A 26890-nucleotide genomic window follows, 5' to 3' on the forward strand; every position below is an offset into this window, starting at 1 on the left:
AATGACTAAAGGGAAGATGTTTAAATACCACACCAGCCAATCAGATCAAATGTTTACTGTCATATAACTGGCCCACAAAACAACCAGAATGAATGCTTGGGTATAATCTAACCTCTGTGTAAAAAAAATTAGCATGAATCCTCAAAGATGGGTTGCATGGCAGAGCCCTCTTATGTCTTCTCACTGTGGGGCATGTCTTATGCAATATAAGCCATGGACCACCAGAGGGCACCCTTTCACGACTCTCCCTTGCCAGCTTTCAGGATAGCACCAACACCCAGAACCTGGCAACCTGTAAGATAAGAATTAAAAGAGTACCTCCGATTGCCCTTCTCTCATCTCCAAGCACATCTCAGCTGGCTCTCACACAGCTGGGATCAAGTGATCCTGACTCACAGGGTGAACATCTCTCGGATTCCATAGTTGTGACAAAACCATAATCTGATGAGGGTGGCTTTGCTGTCCCCAAAGCGTGAGTGGGGAGTCATGTCCCCAGGAATCTACATGTACAGAAAGAACATCTGAAGAGAAGGAGCCTAAAGTTCCAATAAAAATTTATATGGGGGGGGGGTGGAATGAAGATAAGGAGACTTCATTCTTTGTTTAATGATTTCAGCAGCCTGATTCATGTTGTCAGGGGTTCAGGAGCAGAGGGACAGGAAAGGGAGGAAGTAGAGACCGAGGGAGAGGAATCTGAGGGAGAGGTCAGCGAGGGTAGCCATCCGAGGTCTCTAAGTCTCTCCAGTGAATCAGAGGATTCACAGAAAGGGGCCCCAGTGGTCAGAGCCAGGGGGTTGCCAGAGGGAACACCCCAGGAAGGAGGGGCCAGAGGGGACTCAGAGAGCAGCAGCTGGAAATCGGGACCAGCTTCCCCACCGGAGAGCAGTAAGGGGGAGGAGTCCCAAACATCGGCAGCAGGCAGCCTTCCGTCAGCGGAAGGACAGGAGTCAGGGTTAGCCACGCCTGCATCAGAGAGCGAGGTAACGGTCAAAAGGAAGGTCAGGGGCAGCGCGCGCGCGCCAAGTTCAAATGTACAGGAGGGGGCGCTATGGGCAGTCCGGAGAGAGAGCCGGGTCCCAAAGCCCGCCGGAGAGAAGGGGAGGAGTCCGAAGGGTCCGCTTCCGAGGCATCCAGGAAGGAAGGCACCCAGGGGGGTAGTAGGACCCAGAGGAGGAAGGAGAAACGTAGAAGGTGGAGTAAGGCTAGAGTCTTAAGCTGGTGTACAGGGGGCGGAGACTCAGACGAGGCTTCGCTGGTCTAGGGTCTAGACGTAGAGACGCACGCTAGTGCTTGAAAATGGAAACTAAATGTCAATAAAGACTTCTGTACAGTTCTAATGGCTAGCGTTGGTCTTCTGTGAGCTGAGACCGGGAGGCAGTCTCTGACAGTAAGCCTCGTCTCAAGTATCATCGGTTTTCTTCGCCTCAAGCATCGCTAAGGAAGCGAGGCAGGGAGGGTAGAAGACTGGTGCCTTGCGAGCTCACAAGAGTCAGGCAAGATGACTACAGAACAGAAAATAGCTTCCCTGCAAGAAGCGGTGACACTACTCAACGCTGAAATAATCGCTTCCAGGAAGAGAGAGGAAGAAGCGGCAGCTGCCTGCAGAGATCTTCAAGCCAGGTTGGAAGGGCTTGTAAAGCAGGGGATCCCAGTACCCAGATCCGAGGGGATCGGTTTGGGGAAGAGAGGAGGCAGCATTGTATCTCATTTTGATGGGAATTTGCAGCAGTACCCCAATTTCCGAGCAGATGTGCTGTTTGCGCTGCAGCTGCTGGAAAGAGACTTTAGAGATGAGCGGGAGAAAGTGGGGTTTATTTTGTCTCATTTGCATGGGGACGCGAAAGCATGGCTGCGCAACCTGTGGAGGGATAAGGATCCAGCGCTCCAAAGCGCAGATGCGTTCATTAAGGCGATGGACTCCTGTTTCTTATCCAAAATAGACCTTGACATTGCCCGGAGGGACATATTTGGGCTAAGACAAGGGAAAGCCAGCGTAAGGCAGTATCATTCCCGGTTTTTTGCATTGGTCAACGCGCTGAATTGGGATAAGGATTCTCCGCCGGTTAGAGACCTTTTTTGGGAGGGTCTGAATGCACAGATCAAGGATGAGATGGCAAGGGGAGAGAGACCCACAACCACTCAACAAGTGGTTGAAAGAGCGTTGTCTATTGGGGTGAGGCAGGAAGAACGCCCGTGGAGCAAAGAAGAAGGGCGTTGGGGACGCTCACCAGCGAGAGTGCCCTCCCTCTTGCCCAGAGAGGCAGCGCGTGCGCAGTCCACGCCTCCACAGGGAGGGGGCGAGGAGCAGATGGAGATTGGCGGTGCTAGGGCTCACTCAGCTACCAGAGCCTTAACGCCGGGAGCAGTAAAATCGAAGCTGCCTAGAAGGAACAGGAAGTGTTATATATGTGAGAGTGCAGAGCACATGGCGAAAGAGTGTCCCCAGAGGATTTTCAAGCACACTGCAGCTTCAGTGACAGTATTGGAAACAACTCAGCAGAGAGCACCACAGCAGGGAAACGACCAAGTCTGGCTGGAAGAGGAGGCACTGGGGCCCAGCCAGACGAGTCAGTGAGGAAGTCCCCAGAGATTTTGCAGCCCACAGACCCCCTCCCGCCCAAGCCAGTGGTGCAGCTAACCGCATCGCTTCAGCTGCCCAATGGACTCACCTTAGAAGTGCCTATTACAATTGACTCTGGCAGTAACGCAGACTTTATAGGATTGGAGTTCATTCAACAACACAACGTAGCATTACTGCCAGCCACACTGCCCCTGAAGGTTGTCACGGTGGATGACAGGGAACTGCTAGGGGGGCAGGTGGTGCAGCAGACGCCGCCTATGGTGATGCAAATTGGGAATCACCGGGAAGTCATCAGTTTCAATGTCACCCAACTGTCCGACACGCCTATAGTATTAGGCATGAGTTGGCTGCACAGACACAGCCCAGCATTGGCGTGGTACCAGCGCCAACTGACTTTTGGCTCCTCCTACTGTGCAGAACACTGCATTATACCCAGCCCGGAAGGGGAAGAGGAGGACCCGCAGTTACAGTTGGGCACGCTGCAAGCAGTACCCCACAAGTATGCGGAGTTTTTGGAGGTATTCTGCGAGAAGGAGGCGGACAAGCTACCCCCTCACAGACCCTATGATTGCAAGATTGACCTCCTGCCGGGGGCGACGCTGCCAACTGGGAAACTGTATTCCATGTATGAGGATGAACTGCAAGAACTCAGGGAGTTCATAGATCACAATTTGAAGCGGGGGTTCATCCGGGAGTCGAAAGCGGTGGGAGGCAGTCCCGTATTCTTTGTGAAGAAGCGGGACACGCCCCAACGGAGGCTGGTGGTGGACTTCAGAATCTTAAATTCGAAAACCAAGCCCTCAGCTTTCCCCATGCCCAAGATAGATGACCTGCTCGCGACGGTGCGGAAAGGACGCGTTTTCACCAAGCTGGATCTACGTGGCGCGTACAACCAGATTCGCATGCGCGACGGCGACGAGTGGAAGACGGCCATGTTCACGCCACTGGGCACCTACGAATACAGAGTTATGCCCTTCGGATTACAAAATGGCTCTCACACTTTCCAAGCCTTTATGCATCACGTGCTGGCGGGGCTCCTTTACAAGAAGTGCGTATGCTTCCTGGACGACATCCTGATTTTTTCAGAATCGCGAGAGGCGCACGAGAGGGATGTCAGGGAGGTTCTGCAGAGACTGAAGGAGCACAGGCTGTACGCCAAGCTGGAGAAGTGCCAGTTCGACGTGACGGAGGTGGATTTCCTGGGCTACAAGTTGTCGGACAAGGGGCTTGCCATGGACAGCGCCAAGGTTCGCGCAGTTTTGGACTGGAAAAGCCCACGCAATCGGAAGGAAGTCCAGCGGTTTGTCGGCTTTGCCAACTTTTACCGCAAGTTCATCAAGGGATTTGCCATGCAGACAGCGGCCATCACCGACACGCTCAGCTCCAAGAAGAAGAAATTCATCTGGACGGAGCAAGCGGAGCAGTCCTTTCAGAAACTCAAGCGTCTCTTCGCGTCCGAAGAGCAGCTGCTGCATGTGAATCCCAGCAGACCCATGAGGGTGGAGACAGACGCCTCAGACAGAGCCGTGGGAGCTGTCCTGTTGCAACAAGACCAGCAGGGGGACTGGAGGCCGTGCGCCTTCTACTCGAGGAAGCTCAGCAAGTCGGAGCAGAATTACACTATCTGGGACAGGGAGTTGCTAGCCATACATGCAGCATTCAAGGCATGGAGGCACTTCCTCATCGGAGCCAGACATACAGTGCAGGTCCACACGGACCACAAGAATCTGGAGTACTGGCGCACGGCTAGGTTCCTCAACCAGAGACACATTAGATGGGCAGAGTTCTTCGCGGACTTCGACTTCAAGATAGAGTACATCCCAGGCGACAACAACGTGATGGCGGATGCATTGTCCAGAAAGCCGCAATACCTGGAGGAGGCGGCACCGTCAGCGGCCAAGCACATTTTCGCACCGGAAGCGTGGGCATGCGCGTCGGCAACCGTGGACCTGGACGCCGTACGTCGCGCGCTGCGGGAAGACCCCTTCGCACAGGCCAAGATGGAGGAGGTGCACAGGGGCACAGCGAGGGCCGACGAGTTCCAGATACGCGATGGGTTGCTCCTCCACACGGGAGCACTCTACGTGCCGGGAGACGACCTCCGCGCAAGGGTCCTGCAGCAGCTACACGACGCTCCCACCGCAGGGCATTTTGGCAAAGAAAAGACTGTCGAACTCGTAGCCAGAGACTTTTGGTGGCCCAAGATGCGGGGGGAAGTAGCGGATTACGTCTCGAGATGTGACACCTGCCAAAGGGCCAAGTCAGTTCACAGACCGCCGGCGGGACTGCTGGAACCGCTGCAGACACCGTCTGAACCGTGGGAGAGGGTGGCTCTGGACTTCGTCACGGATCTGCCCAGCTCGAGGGGAAAGACAGCAGTGCTAGTGGTGGTGGACATGTTTACTAAGATGGCACACTTCATTCCGTGTGCGAAGGTAGCCACGGCAGAGCAGACCGCCAAACTGTTCATAGACCACGTGTTCAAAGTCCACGGTCTGCCACGGTCTATTCTCTCCGACCGGGGGCGACAGTTCATCTCGAACTTCTGGCAGAAGCTGATGGGCATTCTGAACGTCAAAGTCAATTTGGCGTCGGCGAGACACCCACAGACCAACGGACAAGCGGAGAGGGTCAACGCCGTCATGCAGCAGTACCTAAGATGCTACGCCAACCAGCAACCCACGACATGGGTGGACTACCTGCCGCTCGCCGAGTTCGCTTACAACAATACGAAGCACGTGTCGACGGGGGTGACGCCGTTCTTCGCCAACAACGGGAGGCATCCCAGAACCTTCCCGGGTTTAGAGAGAGTGGGGGAGGGGGAGCCACAGGCAGCGGAAGCCTTAGCGTCGGAGTTGCAGGAGGTCCACGAACAGCTCAGGAGGCAGTTAGAACTAGCAAAGCACGCATACAAGGTGCAGGCCGACAGACACAGAAGAGTTGGGGAAGACATACAGGTGGGTGACTGGGTCTGGTTAGCAGCGCAAGCAGTGCCGACCAGATCATTAGCTAAGAAGAAGCTAGGACATAAGCAGCTAGGACCTTACCAAGTCCAGGCGCAGGTCAATCCAGTGGCCTTCCGGTTGGCTCTTCCGGAGGGTTCCAGAATGCATCCGGTGTTCCATAGATCGGTGCTCACGCCCTACAAAGCACCTCATAGGTTTCAGGAGCCAGACACAGCACCAGACCAGAGCAGTGAAGGGCCCAGTGTGAGGGGGTCGCCTAGGAGGGGACACATCAATGAGGTCACAGAGATTTTGGACTCCAGATGGGGGGAAGAGGGAGTAGAATATTTCCTAGCCAGAGAGGGTACCCCGGCCAGTGCCAACAGCTGGGTACCGGACTATGCCTTGGAGGAACCGCTGCTCAAAGAGGAGTTTCATGCCCTCTTCCCGCACAGGCCCATGCCAGCAGAGTATTTCGACGACTGGCTTTTCACACCCACTCTTTCAGCCAGCACATTCCTGGGGTTCGACTCGGACGAGGAACAGGCACCAGTCCCCAGCTCCCAGGTGGGTTCGCCACCGGGGTCTGCCTCAGACCACTCGTATTGGTGGGACGATCAACCAGAGGAGCAGTGGCGCAGGAAGTGGCTGAGGGGTCCTTGGATGGGACCACCCGAAGAGGGGGAGAGGGGCGAGACGGACATGGACGTGTTGGGGGACAACGTGGGGTTCGAGCACGAAGACAGAGAGATGGAAGCAGAGGAGAGCGACGTTGACGAGTACATGGGGGACGAACTGTATCCTGCAAGCACCCCCGTTACGACGGAGCACCCAGTACCCGCACCGGAAGGAGGGGAGGGGGGAAGGGGGGGCTTCGAGGGGGGGATGGATGTCAGGGGTTCAGGAGCAGAGGGACAGGAAAGGGAGGAAGTAGAGACCGAGGGAGAGGAATCTGAGGGAGAGGTCAGCGAGGGTAGCCATCCGAGGTCTCTAAGTCTCTCCAGTGAATCAGAGGATTCACAGAAAGGGGCCCCAGTGGTCAGAGCCAGGGGGTTGCCAGAGGGAACACCCCAGGAAGGAGGGGCCAGAGGGGACTCAGAGAGCAGCAGCTGGAAATCGGGACCAGCTTCCCCACCGGAGAGCAGTAAGGGGGAGGAGTCCCAAACATCGGCAGCAGGCAGCCTTCCGTCAGCGGAAGGACAGGAGTCAGGGTTAGCCACGCCTGCATCAGAGAGCGAGGTAACGGTCAAAAGGAAGGTCAGGGGCAGCGCGCGCGCGCCAAGTTCAAATGTACAGGAGGGGGGCGCTATGGGCAGTCCGGAGAGAGAGCCGGGTCCCAAAGCCCGCCGGAGAGAAGGGGAGGAGTCCGAAGGGTCCGCTTCCGAGGCATCCAGGAAGGAAGGCACCCAGGGGGGTAGTAGGACCCAGAGGAGGAAGGAGAAACGTAGAAGGTGGAGTAAGGCTAGAGTCTTAAGCTGGTGTACAGGGGGCGGAGACTCAGACGAGGCTTCGCTGGTCTAGGGTCTAGACGTAGAGACGCACGCTAGTGCTTGAAAATGGAAACTAAATGTCAATAAAGACTTCTGTACAGTTCTAATGGCTAGCGTTGGTCTTCTGTGAGCTGAGACCGGGAGGCAGTCTCTGACACATGTGCTATAAGACCTCATCTGCACTGTTAAAGCAGTAGCACAACACTTTAAAGGGTCGTGATTTCCCCCAAAGAATCCCAGAAACTGTGGTAAGGTGTTGTTAGGAGACCATTATTCTCCTCCAAGAGCTACAATGCCCTAAGTTCCTTGGGAAGAGAGATTGACTGTTGACGTATTCTGTGAATTGTACCTCCGAGAGAGGGAATAGGGGTCTCTTAACAACCTTGAATTTAAGATAAAAAAGTGAGTAACCTAGCTAAGTAGAACTGGCAGATTCATCCATCCTGTACAAACTGGGTGTGTGTGTCAACCACCGAGCCTCTTGGGGCTTGCAGATCGGAAGGTCAGCGGTTTGAATCCATGGTGGTGAGCTCCCGTTGCTCTGTCCCAGCTCCTGCCAACCTAGCAGTTCAAAAGCACACCAGTGTAAGTAGGTAAATAGGTACCACTGTGGCGAGAAGGTAAACAGCATTTCCATGAGCTCTGGCACTTGTCACAATGTCCTGTTGCACCAGAAGCTGCTGCCGCTGCTGTTAGAATTTATATACCACCCTATACTTGGAGGTCTCAGGGCGGTTCACAGAATAAAATCAAAATAGAAAACCACAAAATACATAATCAAAATAAAAACACCCGCCCAGTAACCCCCCACCCCCAAAAAGCACATTTTAAAAGGGCATAGGATCCTCACAACATTTAAAGTAAGACAACCAACAAACCTAGACAGGAGCCACTCGTTGGAAAGGCCATGATGTTGGAAATGTTTGCAGCAATATTTATTGGCAACCAAATTGGCCAGATGCTTTTCTGATACAAAGACAAAAATTGCTTTGAAATAAGAGTGGGAGGGGAAAATTAGCTTTGGTTGTTGAGCAGATGTCATGCTGGCAACATGACCCGGAAAGCTGTCTGTGGACAAATGCTGGCTCCCTTGGCCTGAAAAGTGAGATGAACGCCACACCCCATAGTCGCCTTTGACTGGACTTAACCATCCGGGGGTCCTTTACATTTACCTTACTGACTGCTGTTTATCATGTAAAAATATTTCTCTCCGCAGGTTCTTTTGTATCTCAAGAAACAAGAAGCAATTAAAGCCCCCCACTGCAGGCTCCCCCCCCCCCCCGATGAAATATGCAGTCCGAGGACCAAGTCGTAGTGAACTCAGTAAGCCTTGCTTCCGAGTAAACATATGCAGGACCAGGCTTCAAAGCATACCGGCTGCCTTTTGATGAAATTAAATGTCTGTGTTTGCATTTTGGCTTAATGAAATGTCAGGTTAACTTCCCTCCTAATGAAATGTCCACATTTTCAAGCAGATGGCAAACACACCTCCTTAATGTCACAAGAGGCTTGGCTTCTGACTTCCTGCAAATAGTAATCGAGGGTGAGACTCTTAAGCGCTCACAGCCTGCTACAATGCGACCTGAGAGAGAGAATTTCTTTAGAATTACTATTATTTTACAACTTTGGCTTTTTTTCACTTTGGCTTTAAAAGTAATGGATGAAATGGATGAAAAAAGATCATTGAAACAAAATAGCTCTTCTATTGGCAGGGCAGCTGACCATCAGGCAAAATTTGGTTAGGATATCTTACACTTTTTTTGCAAACCTTAGCTGGCTGGAAAACTGCATTGCAAAATTCTGGTACGTGCAAATTTCAATGGCTGGTTGTATTTCGGTTCACAGATTGTCCTGGAAAGTGTGAATTTAACAGATTTGCCTTTAAATGCATACCAAATTGAATTTCTCTTCCCTGGCTGTTGAGCATGTCCTTGGAAGCATGACCCCTCTTTGGTATGCTAAGTGTGCAGTGGACAGCCAGTGAACCTGGCTAGAGAAGAGACTTTACCTGTTGCAACCACACAGAGAGATACTTGAAAGTAATAAAACATAACAAAATAATTGCTGGAAGTGCATAACTTGGATAGAATTGTTTCTAGTTCTAACCTAGCTAATCTTGCTCCTTTGCTCTTAGAGGGTAGTTCCAAGGCCACCTCTCATCTTGAGGTCCGAGAGAGAAGTGTGAGAAGGAGGAGGAAGTTCTAAACAGGATGCAACCATAAGGCATATCAGTCTAACATCAAAGAGATAAGGAGGTCAGCTGAGAGGTTAAAGGCACAGGGACAGTCTGGGAATCTGGAGGTCCCTCACTCTGTCTTTGGTTCCCAAATACAGAGGAACACCTCATTTCAACAATTATAAAAAATGATTCAGAAACCATTTGGAGTTTTTCATCTACGGAGACACTGCATCATTTAGATGTTTATTTAAAAAGCACATAAAACCCACAAACTTTGAAGAGGAAACACCATACATAAACAGGAAACCATAAAGCACATGGAAACAATATAGCAACCTTATTTGTTAATTTGAAAGGCAATATCCTACCTATGGCTTATCGAGTGCATTTTACTGTTTAGATTGTATAGATTTTACTGTATAGATGGCATTTTACTGTTTTTCCCTGATATTTGTTGTTTAGGACCCAGAAACTCAGATATTCTCTGCAAGAGTTCTGTTCAAATGAACCCCTATGTTTTCCCACCTACCTTCTCCCAAAAGAGCTTCTTTAAACTCATGTGCAATTCTAGAAATGTAAGTAGCTTTACTTCTGCAATTACAGACATAACTCTAGCAAAAGTACATCTCTTCCTTCACTGAATTCTTGCTTGCTTTGCACACATGTGGCTATCATTCCTATTTCCTTGCACTTAGCATTGGACTACAGTCCAACACAAGATTAACCCTGGAAGCTGGTCCATTAGGTCGCTGCCCTACCAGCCACAGTGTGCCCTCAGCCAGCCCCCACCTACCTGCCTTCTTGCATTTAGTCCAGAGGGTGGCACTGACCACCAGCTTCCTCCTTCTTAGTCTCAGTGTTGCCTCTTGTGGAACTCATCAGGGAGGTGGATGAAAAACAACACTAGACTTATCTGGCTCTAGTTGTCATTGGCTCTGACTCCACCTACTCTTGGGCTCCTGCCTTACACCCTACCAGCCCCAATAAGCACCAGCCACTATGTTTAAATCCAAAGGGGATGTCTTGCTCAATGGATGCTGCACAACATGGACCCAAACTTTTGAAAAGGATACCATTTTCTGTCTACAAAAAGCCGTACTCTAGAGTAGGGATGGGAGGATATGTCAGTTTTAGTTTTCTAAGTTTATTGTTTTTCCAATCTTAAATTCAGTTCTCCATATTTCACAGCAATTTGTGACTCACTCAAAAAAATCCTAATGCAAATTCATCACTCTTTTAGAGCTAATTTATCCTGATAACATTTTTGTTTTTTGCCACGCAACTTTTACTAATATTTACATTTTTGCAAGCTCTTTCACCTGGTAAAATGCACTTTGGTATGTTATTTTCTCCAGCATGTCCATTTCTATCCACACTTTCCCCAAATATATGCATTTTTTTTTAAAAAAAAACATTGGCTGGAGAACTGCATTGCAAAATTCAGGTAAGAGTGGCATTTGAAGGAAAGCTGTGTTTTGGTTTGGATATTGTTTCGGAGGGTGAAAGAGGAGAGCGCAAAATATGGTTTGAAGCTCAACATCAAAAAAACAAAGATCATGGCCACTGGGCCCATCACCTCCTGGCAAATAGAAGGGGAAGAAATGGAGGCAGTGAGAGATTTTACTTTCTTGGGCTCCATGATCATTGCAGATGGTGACAGCAGTCATGAAATTAAAAGACGCCTGCTCCTTGGGAGAAAGGCGATGACAAACCTAGACAGCATCTTAAAAAGCAGAGACATCACCTTGCCAACAAAGGTCCATATAGTTAAAGCCATGGTTTTCCCAGTAGTGATGTATGGAAGTGAGAGCTGGACCATCAAGAAGGCTATCGCCCAAGAAATGATGCTTTTGAATTATGGTGCTGGAGGAGACTCTTGAGAGTCCCATGGACTGCAAGAAGATCAAACGCATCCATTCTTAAGGAAATCAGCCCTGAGTGCTCACTGGAAGGACAGATCGTGAAGCTGAGGCTCCAATACTTTGGCCACCTCATGAGAAGACTCCCTGGAAAAGACCCTGATGTTTGGAAAGATTGAGGGCACAAGAAGAAGGGGACGACAGAGGACGAGATGGTTGGACAGTGTTCTCAAAGCTACCAACATGAGCTTGACCAAACTGCGGGAGGCAGTGGAAGACAGGAGTGCCTGGCGTGCTCTGGTCCATGGGGTCACGAAGAGTCAGACACGACTAAACAACAATTGTTTCGGAAAGTGCAAAATTGATCAAATTTTCTTATGTGCATTGAATTGAATTTCTCCTTTATTTCTACTCTAGAGCACTTAGTTTTTGTATTTGATGCCTTTTTATTCCTCTTTTCCACCTTGGAGCAGCATCCACAGATTTAAAATAAAGTAGCCAGGCCCTAATTAGCTTCGGAAATTGCACCAATCCATATACCTTCAGTCCACTTTCTCTCCTGAGCATCTTAGGAGTAAACATTCATTACACAGTTGCTGAATCTACAGCTCTAATTTTTAAAACACTGAACTAATACCAGTCACACACGAAAGCCTATAGCTGCAGATCCAGCTCTTATTTTAAGCACAAAGCCAATCATATACACCATCATGTGCAAATAAACCATATTATTTTATTTTTAATTTATTTCCTATAATAGTCACATAGTTTCCACTCCAGAAGACCGCTTCCAACCAAGATGGCCAGATAAGGACAAGACAGGCATTTGTTAGGTTAAGATAGACAACACTAGGCAATATTTTGTAGAGTGCAAAAATATTGTAAAATGGCTTTTCAGTATAGTTACAAGGCCAAAATCCCCTGAGTGAGCACGTTCCCCTTTCTGAACACACACACATTTATTCTATAGACAAATGTACTCTGCTGAAGAACCTTCAAAGATAGTTGGCTAGTAAAATAGCCTGCGAGGATACTATCAGACCAGCTAGTGTGACATGGTGATTAGATCTCCTGAATTAAAGAAATAAATAAAGACAAATGCAGCTCCTTGAGGATGGGGTTACAGAACTGTATCAGTGTTTGGAGGATTTTCTCTTCTCAATCTATACACCCTCCTTTTCTATCCTACCATCTCCCCGGTTGAAGTTAACACCAGGACAAAGGCCAAGAAAGGTATCAGAAGAGCTACATGCCCGCCTGGTTTTTCAGTAGGTACAATGAAGACATAGTCAATTGAGAAATGACCCTCAAGAGGGCCACAAATGGAATAACAGTGAGGAGCAAAATTATGACTATTTTGGGGACTGATACAGTCCTTGTACATTCTGTCCCAGAATGTTGAGGGTGTCATCTGATCAGTCAACACATCAAATGTCCAATTGGAAGACTTAGCGCTGGTTTTGGCATGGGAGTGAGGCGGTTCCCAAGCAAGGACCTTCTCTTACCTTCTTCCTGCTTAAGTGAGGGATAAAAGAGTACAGTCCACCAGATTTCTCCCATATTACAGCCATGATGTGCTTTCTTTTTTCCAAAGAAAGGGGGGGGGGAGTCAATCAAGTTGGTCATCCAATAGACCAATCAGTACACAGAACTGAAATCAGATACTAATTCAGAGAAGGGAAGAGGAAGGTGGAGGAAGGCATAGACTCTGGGGGTAGAATGAAGGGGTAGACAAGGACAACTATAAAAAAAGGAGACAGCATAATCTTCCTTCTGATACAAATGCAAGGTCCAACCCTATTAATTTATGATTTTACATTTCCACTTCTGCTCCAAAAGGCCAAGTTAGCTTAGCGCAACCTGTTTGCTAGTCCAGAAATAGTTCTTAACTGTTTGGAAACATTTGCCACAAAGGCGGGGGTGGGGAATCAATGACATTCTTTCCAAGAAAGTAACCATTGTATTGCATTTTGCCTCAGTGCAAGCAGCCCAATGAAACAGGGGTGCAATTAATGCAGCCCAAGTGATAAAAATAAAAATAATAAATAGAATAATTGACTCATTAAAACTAGTTAATTTTTTAAACAATTAATTTTTTTATCTTTGCCTTCTCTGATAAAAATTTAAAAATGGCTTTTTTTTAAAAAAAAGATAAAAATCCGTATGTTCTTTATATTAAAAATAAAATACAAAACATCAACACATACACAAATATATTCGGCCTTTTAGATTCAGTCTTCTTTTTTATCAGAGACACTGACAATGGAATGGTCATCATCACTGGCCTGAGGACAAACTTTATTCCTTGGCACTGAGGCAATTTCTAAAACTGGGCTTTTCACAGTCGGCGTGCTGCAAGTACCGGTAAATTCTGTCTCTGGAAATATTTGGCAACGTTGTAGCTCGAGGTATGTTGTGAACAGTTTGGCGTATTCGGGATGTTTCAGAGCAAAATCCTTGAACTCTTCTGAAAATCGAGAAACACAAGAAGTTATTTCTAACACTAGGGGAGTTTGGGCATTGCGTTAAACCATAGCTTTAGCATGAGCTTCTGCTTTTGCTGAAGTGCACCTCATCATGTCATCTGGACTGATAACCCGTGGTTTGACTAAGACTAGCCAACTTCAAAACATGTACTGGGAAATTGGATTGTTTAAACAAACCACAGTTAATATTAAACCACAGTGTTAGGTTCAGACAAAAGTCTACTGTTCATGTTTCCATGTCAGGGTAAACTGGCTCCGTTCAGGAGCTCCAGTTAGGAGCTTCTGAGTGAAACCCATCTGAGTGACTGGGCCTTCCTTTTGGCACTAAATTCAAAAGCTGCTAATTGCAAGCTCTACTTGTTAAAGAACAATTGAGATTGCACTTTAAGATTGCACTTGAAGACGAAGCTCTGGTTATGGCTCAAGCTTTGTTTTAAACCAGTGGGTATTGCCCCCTTGATATTGAGGGACGATTTCCAATCATCGTGGGAAAAGGAGGTCATTAACGAGGTTCAATCCTGCGGATTGTCTCACCTTTACTTTGAGTCTATGACGTACAATCAAGCTAGAGCTGTGATCTCCCGGAGACTGAGTGACATTGCCAGACAAGAGGACATAGCCCAGGTAAAACCAGGGATGTTCCTAGGGGACCAGATTTATCGGACCATACCAGCCCCCTACCTTGCAGAAATCCACTATGTGGAATACCGCAGACTTCTTACAGCGGCTAGATTAAATGTCCTTGACTCTGCGATATTGTGGGGAAGGTACAGGGGAGTACCATACGCCCAGAGAACCTGTCATTGTGCCATGGGTGTGGTTGAGTCCACCGAACACATTCTCTTGACTTGCCCTTCTTATGCAGAGCTTAGACAAAATTTTATAGACCCACTCCTATGTCAATTTAGCTTCCTACCCGGAGAAAACCAGGCTTTACACTTGCTGAATAATGTCACTAGAGCTATACCTTCCTTGGTGGCCAAATTTCTTTTTTTAGCTTTTAAGCGTCGCAAGACTATAATTGACTGTATTGCTATGGGGCTATCTGTTTAGCCCATTTTAGTGTTGGCTAAGTTCTAAAATCTTCCTGGATGTTTTAACTGTGTATTGACAAATGTACTTTTTTCTGACTGACGGTCGAATAAAAGGTTGATGAATGCACTTTAAGTTCTTTTTCGGCCGCAGCTTTACCTCCCCGACACCTGACTCCCCATGACATCAGATGTGGGGCAGCTAGGCTTGGCTAGGGGAAAAGCAGCCTCGCAGGGCAAATAAATACCTCTGAGAACCCCAATTTGGGCTGGAGGTTCCTCCCCCCTGCACTAAACTATGATTAAGGGTACGTCTAGATCAGCCTTTCTGTATCTGTGGGTCCCCAGATGTTGTTGAACTACAACTCCCATCATCCCTAGCTAAGGGATGATGGGAGTTGTAATCCAACAACATTTGGGGACCCACAGGTTGAGAACCGCTGGTCTAGATAGACCATTTACTGCACATTCAATCTGATTTGTTTGCAAGGAGATTATACGCCACTTGCTCTTTAAAGAGCCTTCATTCTCATTTGCTTGCGGGGAGGTTAGATGACGTTGCGGGTGTTGTTCCACACTTTCCAGAGCATTTCCCCACCACTTTCCATGTCACAAAAAGTCCAATCTTTTGTGAAAGGGAGTTGGTTGCTAAGTACCACTAAATCCACTCTAAATGTATACTTGAATCCCACCCGAAAAGAGCAACAGACTGGAAGCGCTGGAAGCGTGATATCCAAAGTTGATAGTTAATTACAACTTTTAGGGGGCACCATATGTACCACAATAAATGCTTAGAGGGCCGTAGTTACACTACAGATGTAAAAGGAGGTCTACCTTGTTGAGCTATCATTGGTTTCTGAACAGAAATACTGGGACTGTAGGCAAAACCTAAGGATTCACCCAGTCAACTCGGCATCCTGAGGTCCAGACAACAATTCCCAAGGAAGCCATGACAGTTTAGCTTGGCTTGGCGACACTTACCATAGGAGAGCTTTTTAGAGTTGTCAGCGTCTATTTCCTTGAACAGATTAGAAACATCAAGGCTAGGAAGCCCAAGCGCTGAACGCATAATTAAGCTAAATTCGTCTTCGTTTATGATGCCATCTTCATCGACGTCAAAGAGCTGTAGAAAAGAGGCACGTGCTGATGTTTCGCAATGGGAACTGTTGTTACATTGGGAACAGCCAAAAGGGCTTTACTGTTAAATAAGTCAAGGCAATTATAGAGGAACCCTCAATAGATGGAGGGTGGTGGCATCAAGGGAGGGTTAGGAATTTGAGCAAACCATACATCACTGTGTAAAGTAATGTGAGATGGGCACTCTTGATAAGGCTGCAGTTTAGATAAGGAGACTAGATCAACAGACTAGATAAATATAAGCATTTGCTAATTCATTTAATGCATGAGCTTTCTTGAAATGAGTCATTTAATCAATAAGATAAATATTTTACAAAAGAAATTAAAGGAAAACAATGCCATATGAAGGCATTAGGCATTTTCTATTTCACCAGGAAACTCTGGCTGTATCTACATGCTTTTGTGCAATAATTTAGATTTTAAAAACTCCCCCTCCCCCAGTTTGCAGCAATCTATCTGTTATGTACTGAGTTGAATAGGATCCAAAAGGCAGCATTCTGATTGGTCCTAGAACAATAGGATTCAGAATGCAGCTGAATAAAGAGCTTGAAATCCACTCTCGACTCCGAGTATATTGCACTATCTTTTAAAAAATATTAAACCTATTGACAATAATGGCCATGACTACTCTACTAAGTCCATTGACTTCAATGGGTCTACTCTGAGCAGTACTTTGTTAGAGCCCCCCCCCCATGGATTTTGAAAGTTTATATGTATAGCGGAACTCTTTTTGGAGTTAAGATGCTAAGCTTGAGGACTTACCTGAAATGCCATTTGAATGGTCTGTTCTGTGTTGGCAGGGTTGCAAACCACGGACAAACCAATAACATACTCTCTGAAGTCTATGGTACCATCTCCATTCTGTAAGAAATGCAGGGCAACATTCAAAGGGTATGTGCTGCTCTCCCCTCCCTGACATTGTTGGGCCACATTCACTGCATACATTTAAAGCACTATGATGCCACTCTAATCAGCCATGGTTTCCCCATAAGGATTATGGAAGCAGTAGTTTGTTGAGGGTGCTGAGAGTTGTTAGGGGACCCCTATTCCCCTCACAGAGCTACAGTTCCAAAAAAATGATCAACCATCAATTCATCTTCACAGCGAATTCTACTTGTCACATCACACCCTACAGAACATCACAATGCAGTGACACAAAAATTGGTGTTTTCTGCTGTTGCCCCTCTTCTGTGGAATGCCCTCCCCTCTGTTATATACATAAAACGGCAACCACCAGCTGCTTAGACATCCTGTGATGATTTATCTTTTCATCCAGGATTTCCCTGACCCATAAGATTGGACTGCTTAATATGTTTTGGGTCTTATACATTTCTTAGGGTGGCCATATTTCAAGGGATAAAAAATCTGGGCACAAAAAGTTGTTGAGCTTTTTTAGGGCAATTGTGCCCGTGCCAGAGCCTGAACCAGAGCTGCTGGTGCGCGTGCACACACACACAACCAAAATCCTAGACATTTGCTTTAAAATGTGAAATTCCCCCCAGATGTGCATGAAGGACCCCCAAAAGAGGACATGTCTGGGAATTCCCAGACATATGGCAACCCTAACATTTCTGCTTATTTTGCTTTAATATGCTTTTATTATTTATTTATTTATTTATTTATCTTACAAAATATATCCTTTATGTAAACATTTACATGTGGTGTGTGTGTGTGTGTGTGTGTGTGTGTGTGTGTGCACCCACACACAATATTCTAGTGCAAGGAGCAGGCTCCATTTCAAGCCACTGGGTATACAAATCATCTGAAAGAGGCTGGTATACCAGCCCTCAGGAGACTGGCCAGTTTCCAGACTTTAAGGCAGAGGAAGGGATGGGCTCTGCCTTAAAAGAATGGAATGTGTGCAAACTGGAATTAGCACATTTAACTGCCTCCCTCCCACCCCAATATGCATCCTCAGTAAGGGGAGAAAAAAGTATTTCTACTCTTGGGAGCGGGGAGAGAACAGGCTTGCAAAGACAAATAAAAGTTATTGTATTTGTTAATGTAGCAATGATCACAAGCCTAGATTAGTCTTTTCTCTTTTCTGCCTCCTGTACTAAAAATAAAGGATGGATTTGTAGCATACTGGTACTAGTGTATTGGGTTGGCATCAAAAGTTGATGTCGATAGATACCTGCCAAACCCCTTTTGCTATTACCATCATGGAAGAATTACTCAATTTTAGTTTCTCCTATTTCCAGTCTTAAAGTGAAATTCTCCACACCACTGCAGCAACCTGCAAATTCCCTTTTCAAAAACCTTCTAGAAATTGACCAGCATTTAGTGTGAATTTCTCCTGGTAAACATGCAGTTTTGACTAATATACACATTTCTGACAGGCAATGGAATAATAAACTGCAATTTTGTGTGTTATCTTCAATAATGCTTGCATTTTTATGTCCTCATGGATGCAAATATGAAAGTTGTTGGGAACGTATGCAGAAAATGCCCAGTGAAGCTTCATAAGCTAAAGAGAGGTTAACTGTCAAAACTGAAAACACAATGAAACTTTATTCCTCCTATATGCATATAAATGTAAGGCAACTGTCACGCTGCAGTTCACCTGCCTGCCAACAGGTGGCAGGCAGGTGAGCAAGCAAGCTGTGTGGGTAGGAGGAGGCCCAGGTGGGCATTTTAACAGAAAGGGGGACACACTTCAAAGAGTGATATGGCAAACTGCTCTCTGAATCTTGCCCCTCTCCTTTAAAAAGTGGGGTTGCAGCAAGTGGTCGGGGGAGGGCCTGGAGTGAGGTATTAGGGGATAGGCAAGGGGTGGGTGATGTGTAAATGGAAGTGAGTTGACAAAAAGCTTGGTGGGCAGGCAGGGTTGGCAATTGAAGTGAGCAGTAACCATAATTAAAATGATTTTGAGTTTTGTTGCTTTTAGCAACTTTGATAGAGCAAACATACATTTGGAACTTTCTAGAGATGGAGCAAATTTGGAAAACTCAGCAGTGGCCAGAAGATTGGAGAAGATCAGTCTACATCCCAGTCCCAAAGAAGGGTAGTGCCAAAGAATGCTCCAACTACCGCACAATTGCACTCATTTCACACGCTAGCAAGGTTATGCTTAAAATTCTACAAGGAAGGCTTAAGCAGTATGTGGATCGAGAACTCCCAGAAGTGCAAGCTGGATTTAGAAGAGGCAGAGGAACCAGAGACCAAATTGCAAACATGCGCTGGATTATGGAAAAAGCTAGAGAGTTCCAGAAAGACATCTACTTCTGCTTCATTGACTGTGCAAAAGCCTTTGACTGTGTCGACCACAGCAAACTATGGCAAGTTCTTAAAGAAATGGGAGTGCCTGATCACCTCATCTGTCTCCTGAGAAATCTCTATGTGGGACAAGAAGCTACAGTTAGAACTGGATATGGAACAACTGATTGGTTCAAAATTGGGAAAGGAGTACGACAAGGCTGTATTTTGTCTCCCTGCTTATTTAATTTATATGCAGAATACATCATGCGAAAGGCTGGGCTGGATGAATCCCAAGCTGGAATTAAGATTGCCGGAAGAAATATCAACAACCTCAGATATGCAGATGACACAACCTTGATGGCAGAAAGTGAGGAGGATTTAAAGAACCTTTTAATGAGGGTGAAAGAGGAGAGCGCAAAATATGGTCTGAAGCTCAACATCAAAAAAACGAAGATCATGGCCACTGGTCCCATCACCTCCTGGCAAATAGAAGGGGAAGAAATGGAGGCAGTGAGAGATTTTACTTTCTTGGGCTCCATGATCACTGCAGATGGTGACAGCAGCCACGAAATTAAAAGACGCCTCCTTCTTGGGAGAAGGGCAATGACAGGCCTAGACAGCATCTTGAGAAGTAGAGACGTCACCTTGCCAACAAAGGTCCGTATAGTTAAAGCCATGGTTTTCCCAGTAGTGATGTATGGAAGTGAGAGCTGGACCATCAAGAAGGCTGATCGCCGAAGAATTGATGCTTTTGAATTATGGTGCTGGAGAAGACTCTTGAGAGTCCCATGGACTGCAAGAAGATCAAACGCATCCATTCTTAAGGAAATCAGCCCTGAGTGCTCACTGGAAGGACAGATCGTGAAGCTGAGGCTCCAGTACTTTGGCCACCTCATGAGAAGAGAAGACTCCCTGGAGAAGACACTGATGCTGGGAAAGATGGAGGGCACAAGGAGAAGGGGGCGACAGAGGACGAGATGGTTGGATAGTGTTTTCGAGGTTACCAGCATGAGTCTGACCAAACTGCGGGAAGTAGTGGAGGACAGAGGTGCCTGGCGTGCTCTGGTCCATGGGGTCACGAAGAGTCGGACACGACTAAACGACTAAACAACAACAACAGAGATGGAGCACCTGTTTTAAAGACAGCTAAGTCAGTGATTATCTCCCCACTCCACCATCACCTACTTTTCCAGGTCCAAATGGCCCCCTCCTAAAACAGCTTCTTTTTACGAAAAGAAAAATAGCCAGCAAGGATTGGCTGTGCACATCACACAATGTTTACAGAGGCCCTCCCAGGCCAGCTGCAGCTATTCAAATGACACCATTCCAAAAACCGACATGAAGAACAACGGACATGGCAGGGCGTTCCCACTTTGGGTGGGGAGATGAGCCATGCCAAAAATAGGTGTCTGGGTTTCTTAATTTGAGAAAGGGCTTGCCAAGAAAATATGAATCATCTCTGCACACTCCGTTTACTAAACACGCAAACACCTGGGTTTAGGTCTGAAAAAGGGAAAGAGGGGAGCCAGGATCCAACATAAAGTCAGAACTGGTAACATGGTGGAAACATGAAGAAGTGGTTTTAGAAGAGGTGCAAACCTGAGGCACGTACAAGAAAGGGAGCAGAGAGGTTACAATGTGGAGTTCAGTGTTCTCTCTCTGTGTGTGTTCTCTCTGTGTCTGTGCACCTCTTTACCTTCTCTCCCATCCTCAAAAGGAGAAGGTCAGTTATGTAGACTGGTGATGTCTCTGCATATTGCAATGCCAGTGTGGTGCCATGGAGAAAGGACCTGGTTTGGTATGTTCATATATGTTCATATATGGACAAGGCTATAGCTCAGTGGCAGAGCATCTCTGCATGCAGAAAGTGAAAGATGCAACGCCCAGCATCTCACATTGACCTACTGCAAGTCACTCTGCATGAAGCTGCCCTTGAAGGCAATTTGGAAACTTCGACGGGTTCACAATGCAGCGACCAGGTTACCAGCCGAGGTCTCATTGATGGCTCCTGTTTCAAAAGCAGCTGCAAGAGGCATGATCACAGGTCAAGGGCAGATTTCTGTCAGGTGTAAAACAACAGAGGCAAAGCAGAGCTGGGGAAGGGTGAGAGTCCTGAGGGCCAAAAAGAATAGTCTGGGGGCCACGTGCACTTCCCAGGGCCAAAGGTTCCCCAGCTCTGGTTTAAAGTAAGAAAGCATTAAGAATAAATGAGGTATCACCCAGGGATCTGAAGCCCTGGGCTCTATTCCACTATAAACATCAGTGAGGTTATTGCATTGCTGAGTGCAAAAATAAGTTTCTCTCACCCCACCCCCCGGGTCATACCGAGCTGCAACATGATCAAATAAATGGCAGAAACCTCTTTCTTTGTTGTTATGATCCAAGTTTATTCGTCCTGATTTTCACCCCTTCATGGCTATGAATTAGCCGAATATCTACTTTGTCAGTGCTTGCTTGGGATTCAGATGTGCCCTTGGGCAAAATGACACAAAACACTGACCAAAAAGCTACAGACTACAACTCTGCTCAGCTTGCAACTCGCTCTCCCCCCAGTACCCATTCCTGTGTCTAAGTTTACAGCATTCCAGCTAACAGCGGACTTGGGTGGCCGAATGCCAGTCACGTTTCAGAAGAGGAACAGCACCACCCAAAAACAAGCTAGCAAATATAGAATGATGAGGTGTCTGTTGCGGGGGAAGAAATGAAAATGGGAGGTGGCATGGGAATGGGAACTGGTCTCCGCAAGCCCCTGATGGTATACAGTAAACATCTGCGGAGGGGAAAGATTTGAGGAGGATTTTTTGGGAGGGGGCAGGAGTTCTGCCCTGCACCATACAGCGATGCATTTTCCTGCAGTATATATATCAGAGACACCCCACACCCTTCAACATTGCTGCCTGTAAAAGCAACAGTTTTCTCTGCCCAATTTAGACACTTTTAAAAATACACAGTTTTGGTCCTAGACACAGCTTACACAAGCAAAGTGTATCCATGCTCCCAAAATGATAAACAATGCATTTCTAAAACACACCAGCCATTCTCATTATTTAAACAAAAGCACCTAAAGGAAAACTTTGCAAATCATAGACAACAAAGCCAAAATGAGCACCTTGAGTAAAGCCAGATGTAAGTGTACAACCTCCCCTACCTTGCCTATCTCCCCGGCAAGCCTAAAACGTAGCGATGGCACGAGAGAGTCAGCCTGCCTCGTTTCCAGAAAGGAACAGAGTCCAGTTATGTAACTAAAAAGTAGCGCTTGCAGCCTGAAGCTGGGAATGAGTGCCGGATTCTCCTCCCTTCCCCCTGGGCTGCTTTCAAGAGTACATGGTCAACTGCAGCCAGTCCTGGATGTTCATCTGGACTTTGCCATCACCAGCCCTGTCCAGGGACTTGAAGGCTCGGAACATGCCATCCAGGCGCACCAGGCAGCTGATGAAGTTGTTGAAATCCATGCTGCCATCTTCATCGGCGTACCGGCGGATGATCAGCGCGTAGATCTGCTCATGCAAGTGGAAGCCAGCGGCCTTGAAGGCATCAGGCAGCCGGGCCATTTCAATGGTCCCTGCCGGGCCCATGTGCTGCTTGAAGACGCACTGCCACTTCTTGATATTGTTCCACAGGTATCTGAACTGGTAGAAGTCCAGCTTGCCCGTGGTGTCGCTGTCCATGACGGACACCATGCTTCGGCAGGTGTCCAGGCTGAAGCCTCCACCTTTCAGGTCCTGGTGCCTGGCCATCACCTTGTTGAGGATTTCCATCAGCTCCGTGGGGCACACCTCCATGTCGTCGCCAGCCAGCTGGGCAAAGAGGCGGCGGAACTGGCGCATCTCCTCGCTCTCATTTGCTTCCACATTTGCAAAATGGCTGCGGGGGGTCGGTGGCGGCTCGGGAGTGTACTGAGCTGCCGCTTCGCTGATGAGGTTGACTATCCCTCCGACGATCCCCACAATGTTCCCCGCTTTGCTTCCGCCACTTCCTCCTCCTCCTCCTCCTGCCAAGAGCCCCCCAAGGCCTCTCACCAGGGCTCCCCCAGCACCGCCTCCACCTCCGAGGCCTTTCATGAGGGCTCCGCCAGCACCGCCGCCACCTCCTCCTGCAATACTTCTCAGAAGGGCTCCTCCAGCACCACCACCTCCTCCTCCTCCTGCAATGCTTCTCAGAAGGGCTCCTCCAGCGCCGCCACCGCCACCGCCACCACCGCCACCGGTAGCGGTGTCCAACAAAGCCTGAACGAGGAACATGGCGAAGATTCGGAGAGACCCAAGCACCTTCCAAAAAGCTCCAAGGGTGTCTGAGGAGAGCACAGTTGGGTGTGCACTACAAGAGCAATTGATCTGTCAAAGCAATTACCGCCTGCCATGCCCATACATGTCGTCTTTCACAGCTGGAATCCACGGGCGTTGCAGGACTCCGCCCTCTGCTGCACACGAACAAAGGCAGCTGCTTCTCGCTGTGCATTGGGAGTTGCAAACCCTTTCCCTAGAGACACCAGACTCCTTTTAACCTCATTCCCCATTCCTCCTTCCTTGCACTGATTCTATGCTGTCCCCCTGCTCGCCCAGCAATGCATCATCTCTCCTCCTTATGGTAAATTTGGATTCTTTTTATTAAAAAAGAAGAAGACTGCATGAGGATTGAATTACAAGCACAGCTTCTGCAGGAAGGATTATGGGGGGAGTGGGGGAACATGCTTACCCTGTCAAATAGGGCAAACAGCTGTTCGAGAGCATCGGAGACGGGCAGCTTCAGGTAGTTGGCAAACTCCTCGATTCCAATCCTGCCCCCTTTGGAGGTGCTGGCGATCGCAGCAAACTGGTCCAACTGCTCTCTGACGCTGTCCCATTTTAGACTATTGAAAGGGAAGAAAGAGTCCAGAGGCCCCACTTGCCATTAGTAAAGGCCACTGAGAGCTCAAAAAGAAAAGAAAAGTAGCTAAGTAGCCAGCCAGAGCCATTCCATTCCCCCTTCACCTTATGGTTCTGTCTCCCCCTTCCTATAGTCAGCCAGCATCCCATGGCCACTAAACACACTCAATCCTGCTTGAGCTATTTTGGATTATCCCCCTGCCCCATTATTTCCCTTGTACATCTGCAAACCCTGGAGTTCTTTATTGTGCATGGATGGATTAGCTATCCAAGGAGCCACATTCAAGTTTGCTATCCATATGCAGCAGGGACAGGGAGACCTGTGGCCTTCCAGATGTAGGATACAAGCAGAGCATCTTTCAAGTCAAGCGTCCAACAGCCCACAAATCCGAATCAAGCAAAAGCAAAGCACTTACTTCAGTTTCTTGCTGATTTTGGTGAATTCCACCAATCCTGCCTCCATGGGCAAGGTCAGCTGTCCGGCCGAGATCATCAGACGGCAGTCTTCGTACGTGTGGTCCGTAGTGGCCACATCCAAAGCCCTGAAATTAAACATATGTATGACACCACTTTAGAAGGTAAGCTCATCTTCTTGTTCTAGGCAAAGTAAAAGCACTGACTGTATAAACTAGCACTATGCTGAAAGATTTCACCATATTTTGGTTGGTTGTTTGCCATCAGTTAATGAGAAACAAAACTGCACTGAGAAATCATCAAAGAGAGTGAAAAGTTTGGTGACCTTCTCTTGAGTGTGATGGAGGGCCTTTGATGTGCTCATGTTTCCTTTCAAGGTGGCTGAGGAATGTTTGATACACCATACATTTAAAGCACCGTACCATGTAAAACAGTTGTGGCTTCCCCCAAGAATTCTGGGAGCTGTAGTTTGTTAAGGGTGCTGACAGTTAGGAGACCTCTCTGTGAGTTACCCAGAGAGAAGGGATTTGGCTTAGGAAGAGTCCTGAGGGTTGGATAGAGAGCGTTGAAGAGTCTGAGGTTCTCCACCAATTATGTAGTGGCACTCACACAGGCTGGAAGGATTCAAGCCTGATATATTTTACACCAGTCACCTGCCACCTTAAGGTAACCTTGCAAAAGGATTCCCACGTCACCTTGCCATTTTGTTACGGACTCCACTGGCAAAAAGGAATGGATCCTTCTTTTCTTCCTCAGATGGAATGTAGACTGGAAGAAACTGAAATAATAATAAAAATGCAGTTACACAAGCCAGTAGAGTCTTAATAACCTGGGTAGGTTATATTTCAGGACTACTAAAATAAATGGATTTGATTTTGAATCCATTTATTTCAACAGGTCTAAGGTATGTCAATTGTTGGCTATCACCTGTATATCTATTTATTTATGTATGCATATATCAAATCTATCAATGGGTCTATATCATACCAATTTAAGCAGTCATAGCTTCCCCTGAAGCATCCTGGGAGCTGTAGTTTGCTAATCCTCACAGAGCTACGATTCCTTAGAGTGGTATAACAACCAACAGCTCCCCCCTCCAGGAGCTCTGGGGATTGTAGCTCTGGGGTCCCCTAGCAACTCTGAACACTCTTAACAAACCACACCTCCTAGGATTCTTTTGGGGAAGCCATGGCTGTTTCAGGTGGTATGGCGCTGCTTCAAAAGTATAGTGCAGATTGGGCCTCTGTGTGTATGCATCCATGCAATATACAAACTTGCTGAAATCTGCTGGGGAAGATAAGCAGGTCTGCCAGTAGATGGCAGCACATCCATATATATTAAAAAAGCAAAATTCTCAAAGGCAAAAATTAGCTGCACTAAAAACCTCTGTAACCAGTGCTTCTCCCCCTAAAAAATGTTTAGGGGTACTCTCATTTTCCTACTCATATTGAAATACTGCCCCTCAATGAGGCCAAACTTAGATTCACAAAATGTTTAGGGGTATGCGTACCCCCAGAAAAAAAGCACTGTCTGTAACTATACATAACTCTTTAAATTGTTGCATTTCTTCTTTTTTGCGAGTGCACACATACAAAGAATGGGATGGCTTCTTCAACACAGTCGTGGCACAAGCCGTTTTAGGAAGTTAGCATTGATTTCAATGTGTGGACTGGGAGCAGGGTTAGGCTTCCCCTTTCCCCATACAGCTATGCTGGATATGGGGATATCAGGAGTGAGGAAGGATGTGCAACAGTGAGGGCAGGCTAGCTGGCAAGGCGCTGACCCCAGCGTGTGTCCATGTCAAGACATGATCTACTATTTGAAGGTGGCTGCATAGTCTCTCTTATCAATAAGCAAGCCCTGGATTCACAAAATGGATATACGTTTTCTTCCTATATACATAAAAAGGTAAGGCTGTTGTTGCGCAGCTCGCAATGGAAGATTTTTAGTGCGTCATCAGAATTCCGATTTGCATGAAGCCACAGTAGAGGATCACAGGAACAAAAGAGGAGGCTGGTTTTAAAATGGTGGTTTTGAACAACAGCAGAGGGTTGAATAAAGCAGGGGTGAAGGGAAACAGCAGAGCTGTGAGGCTATAGGGGGAGCTTGAAGAAGCAGTGGGGATGTGAGGGGGTTGGGTTAGGTATAAAGGGAGGGAGTTATGTCTTGGGAGGAAGTGGGCTTTTGATGCAGGGGTTGGTGAGCAATGCAAGTAGGGATGGTGGCCCCAAGCACTACAATAAAAATGGTTTAAAAAAGGAATATAGTTTGTTCCTTTTTCTGCAAAAGGGAATGAGGAAGGGGGAATACTGAAGTTTTAATCGATTTCAGCATTTCTCACATCTTAACATGCTAAGCATCAACTTTTAATTTTATTCATATTTTTCAGTGTTACATTTTTCAAAATCACATTCACATTAAAATAAGCATTTCCCCATCCATATCTTTCTATAAAATAAACCAATCGTTTACAACTTTCCTTCTTCACCTTCCCTGGTTCCTTTAATTTTCTCACCTGATCAATGTATCTTTCTCAAACCAAATATTTCCAATTATTTTGGCAAAGGCCAAGGGTTAAACAACAACACGTGCTTTTTAAAAAGAAGAAGAGCATGATAGATTATTTAAAGCACAGGATTGGGGAGAGGGGCAAACCCTCTAGGTCCAATTTAGCAGGGAAGAAGAGAAAGGAAGCTTTTCTATCA

The 26890-nt window shown here is 47.1% G+C and overlaps 2 protein-coding genes across 2 annotated transcripts in view; both read right to left on the minus strand.

Moving 5' to 3' along the window:
* Positions 1 to 11767: 11767 nt before the first annotated feature.
* LPCAT2 (lysophosphatidylcholine acyltransferase 2) overlaps positions 11768 to 26890 on the minus strand; it is a 37577-nt gene continuing 22454 nt past the window's right edge. The window contains exons 9-14 of the mRNA XM_028740123.2: positions 24881 to 24963; positions 24188 to 24313; positions 23602 to 23755; positions 16471 to 16569; positions 15553 to 15694; positions 11768 to 13521 (exon numbers count right to left, since the gene is read on the minus strand). Coding sequence (XP_028595956.2) covers positions 13286 to 13521; positions 15553 to 15694; positions 16471 to 16569; positions 23602 to 23755; positions 24188 to 24313; positions 24881 to 24963 — 840 coding nt within the window. The 3' untranslated portion in view covers positions 11768 to 13285. The remainder of the gene's footprint in view (positions 13522 to 15552; positions 15695 to 16470; positions 16570 to 23601; positions 23756 to 24187; positions 24314 to 24880; positions 24964 to 26890) is intronic.
* On the minus strand, positions 20031 to 23584 carry LOC114602202 (calpain small subunit 1). Its single transcript, XM_028740124.2, has one exon. It carries the CDS (start codon positions 23145 to 23147, stop codon positions 22221 to 22223), a length of 927 nt encoding a protein of 308 aa, XP_028595957.2. The 5' UTR covers positions 23148 to 23584; the 3' UTR covers positions 20031 to 22220.

Source organism: Podarcis muralis, chromosome 7, assembly GCF_964188315.1.
Source record: "Podarcis muralis chromosome 7, rPodMur119.hap1.1, whole genome shotgun sequence".
NCBI classification, from domain to species: domain Eukaryota; kingdom Metazoa; phylum Chordata; class Lepidosauria; order Squamata; family Lacertidae; genus Podarcis; species Podarcis muralis.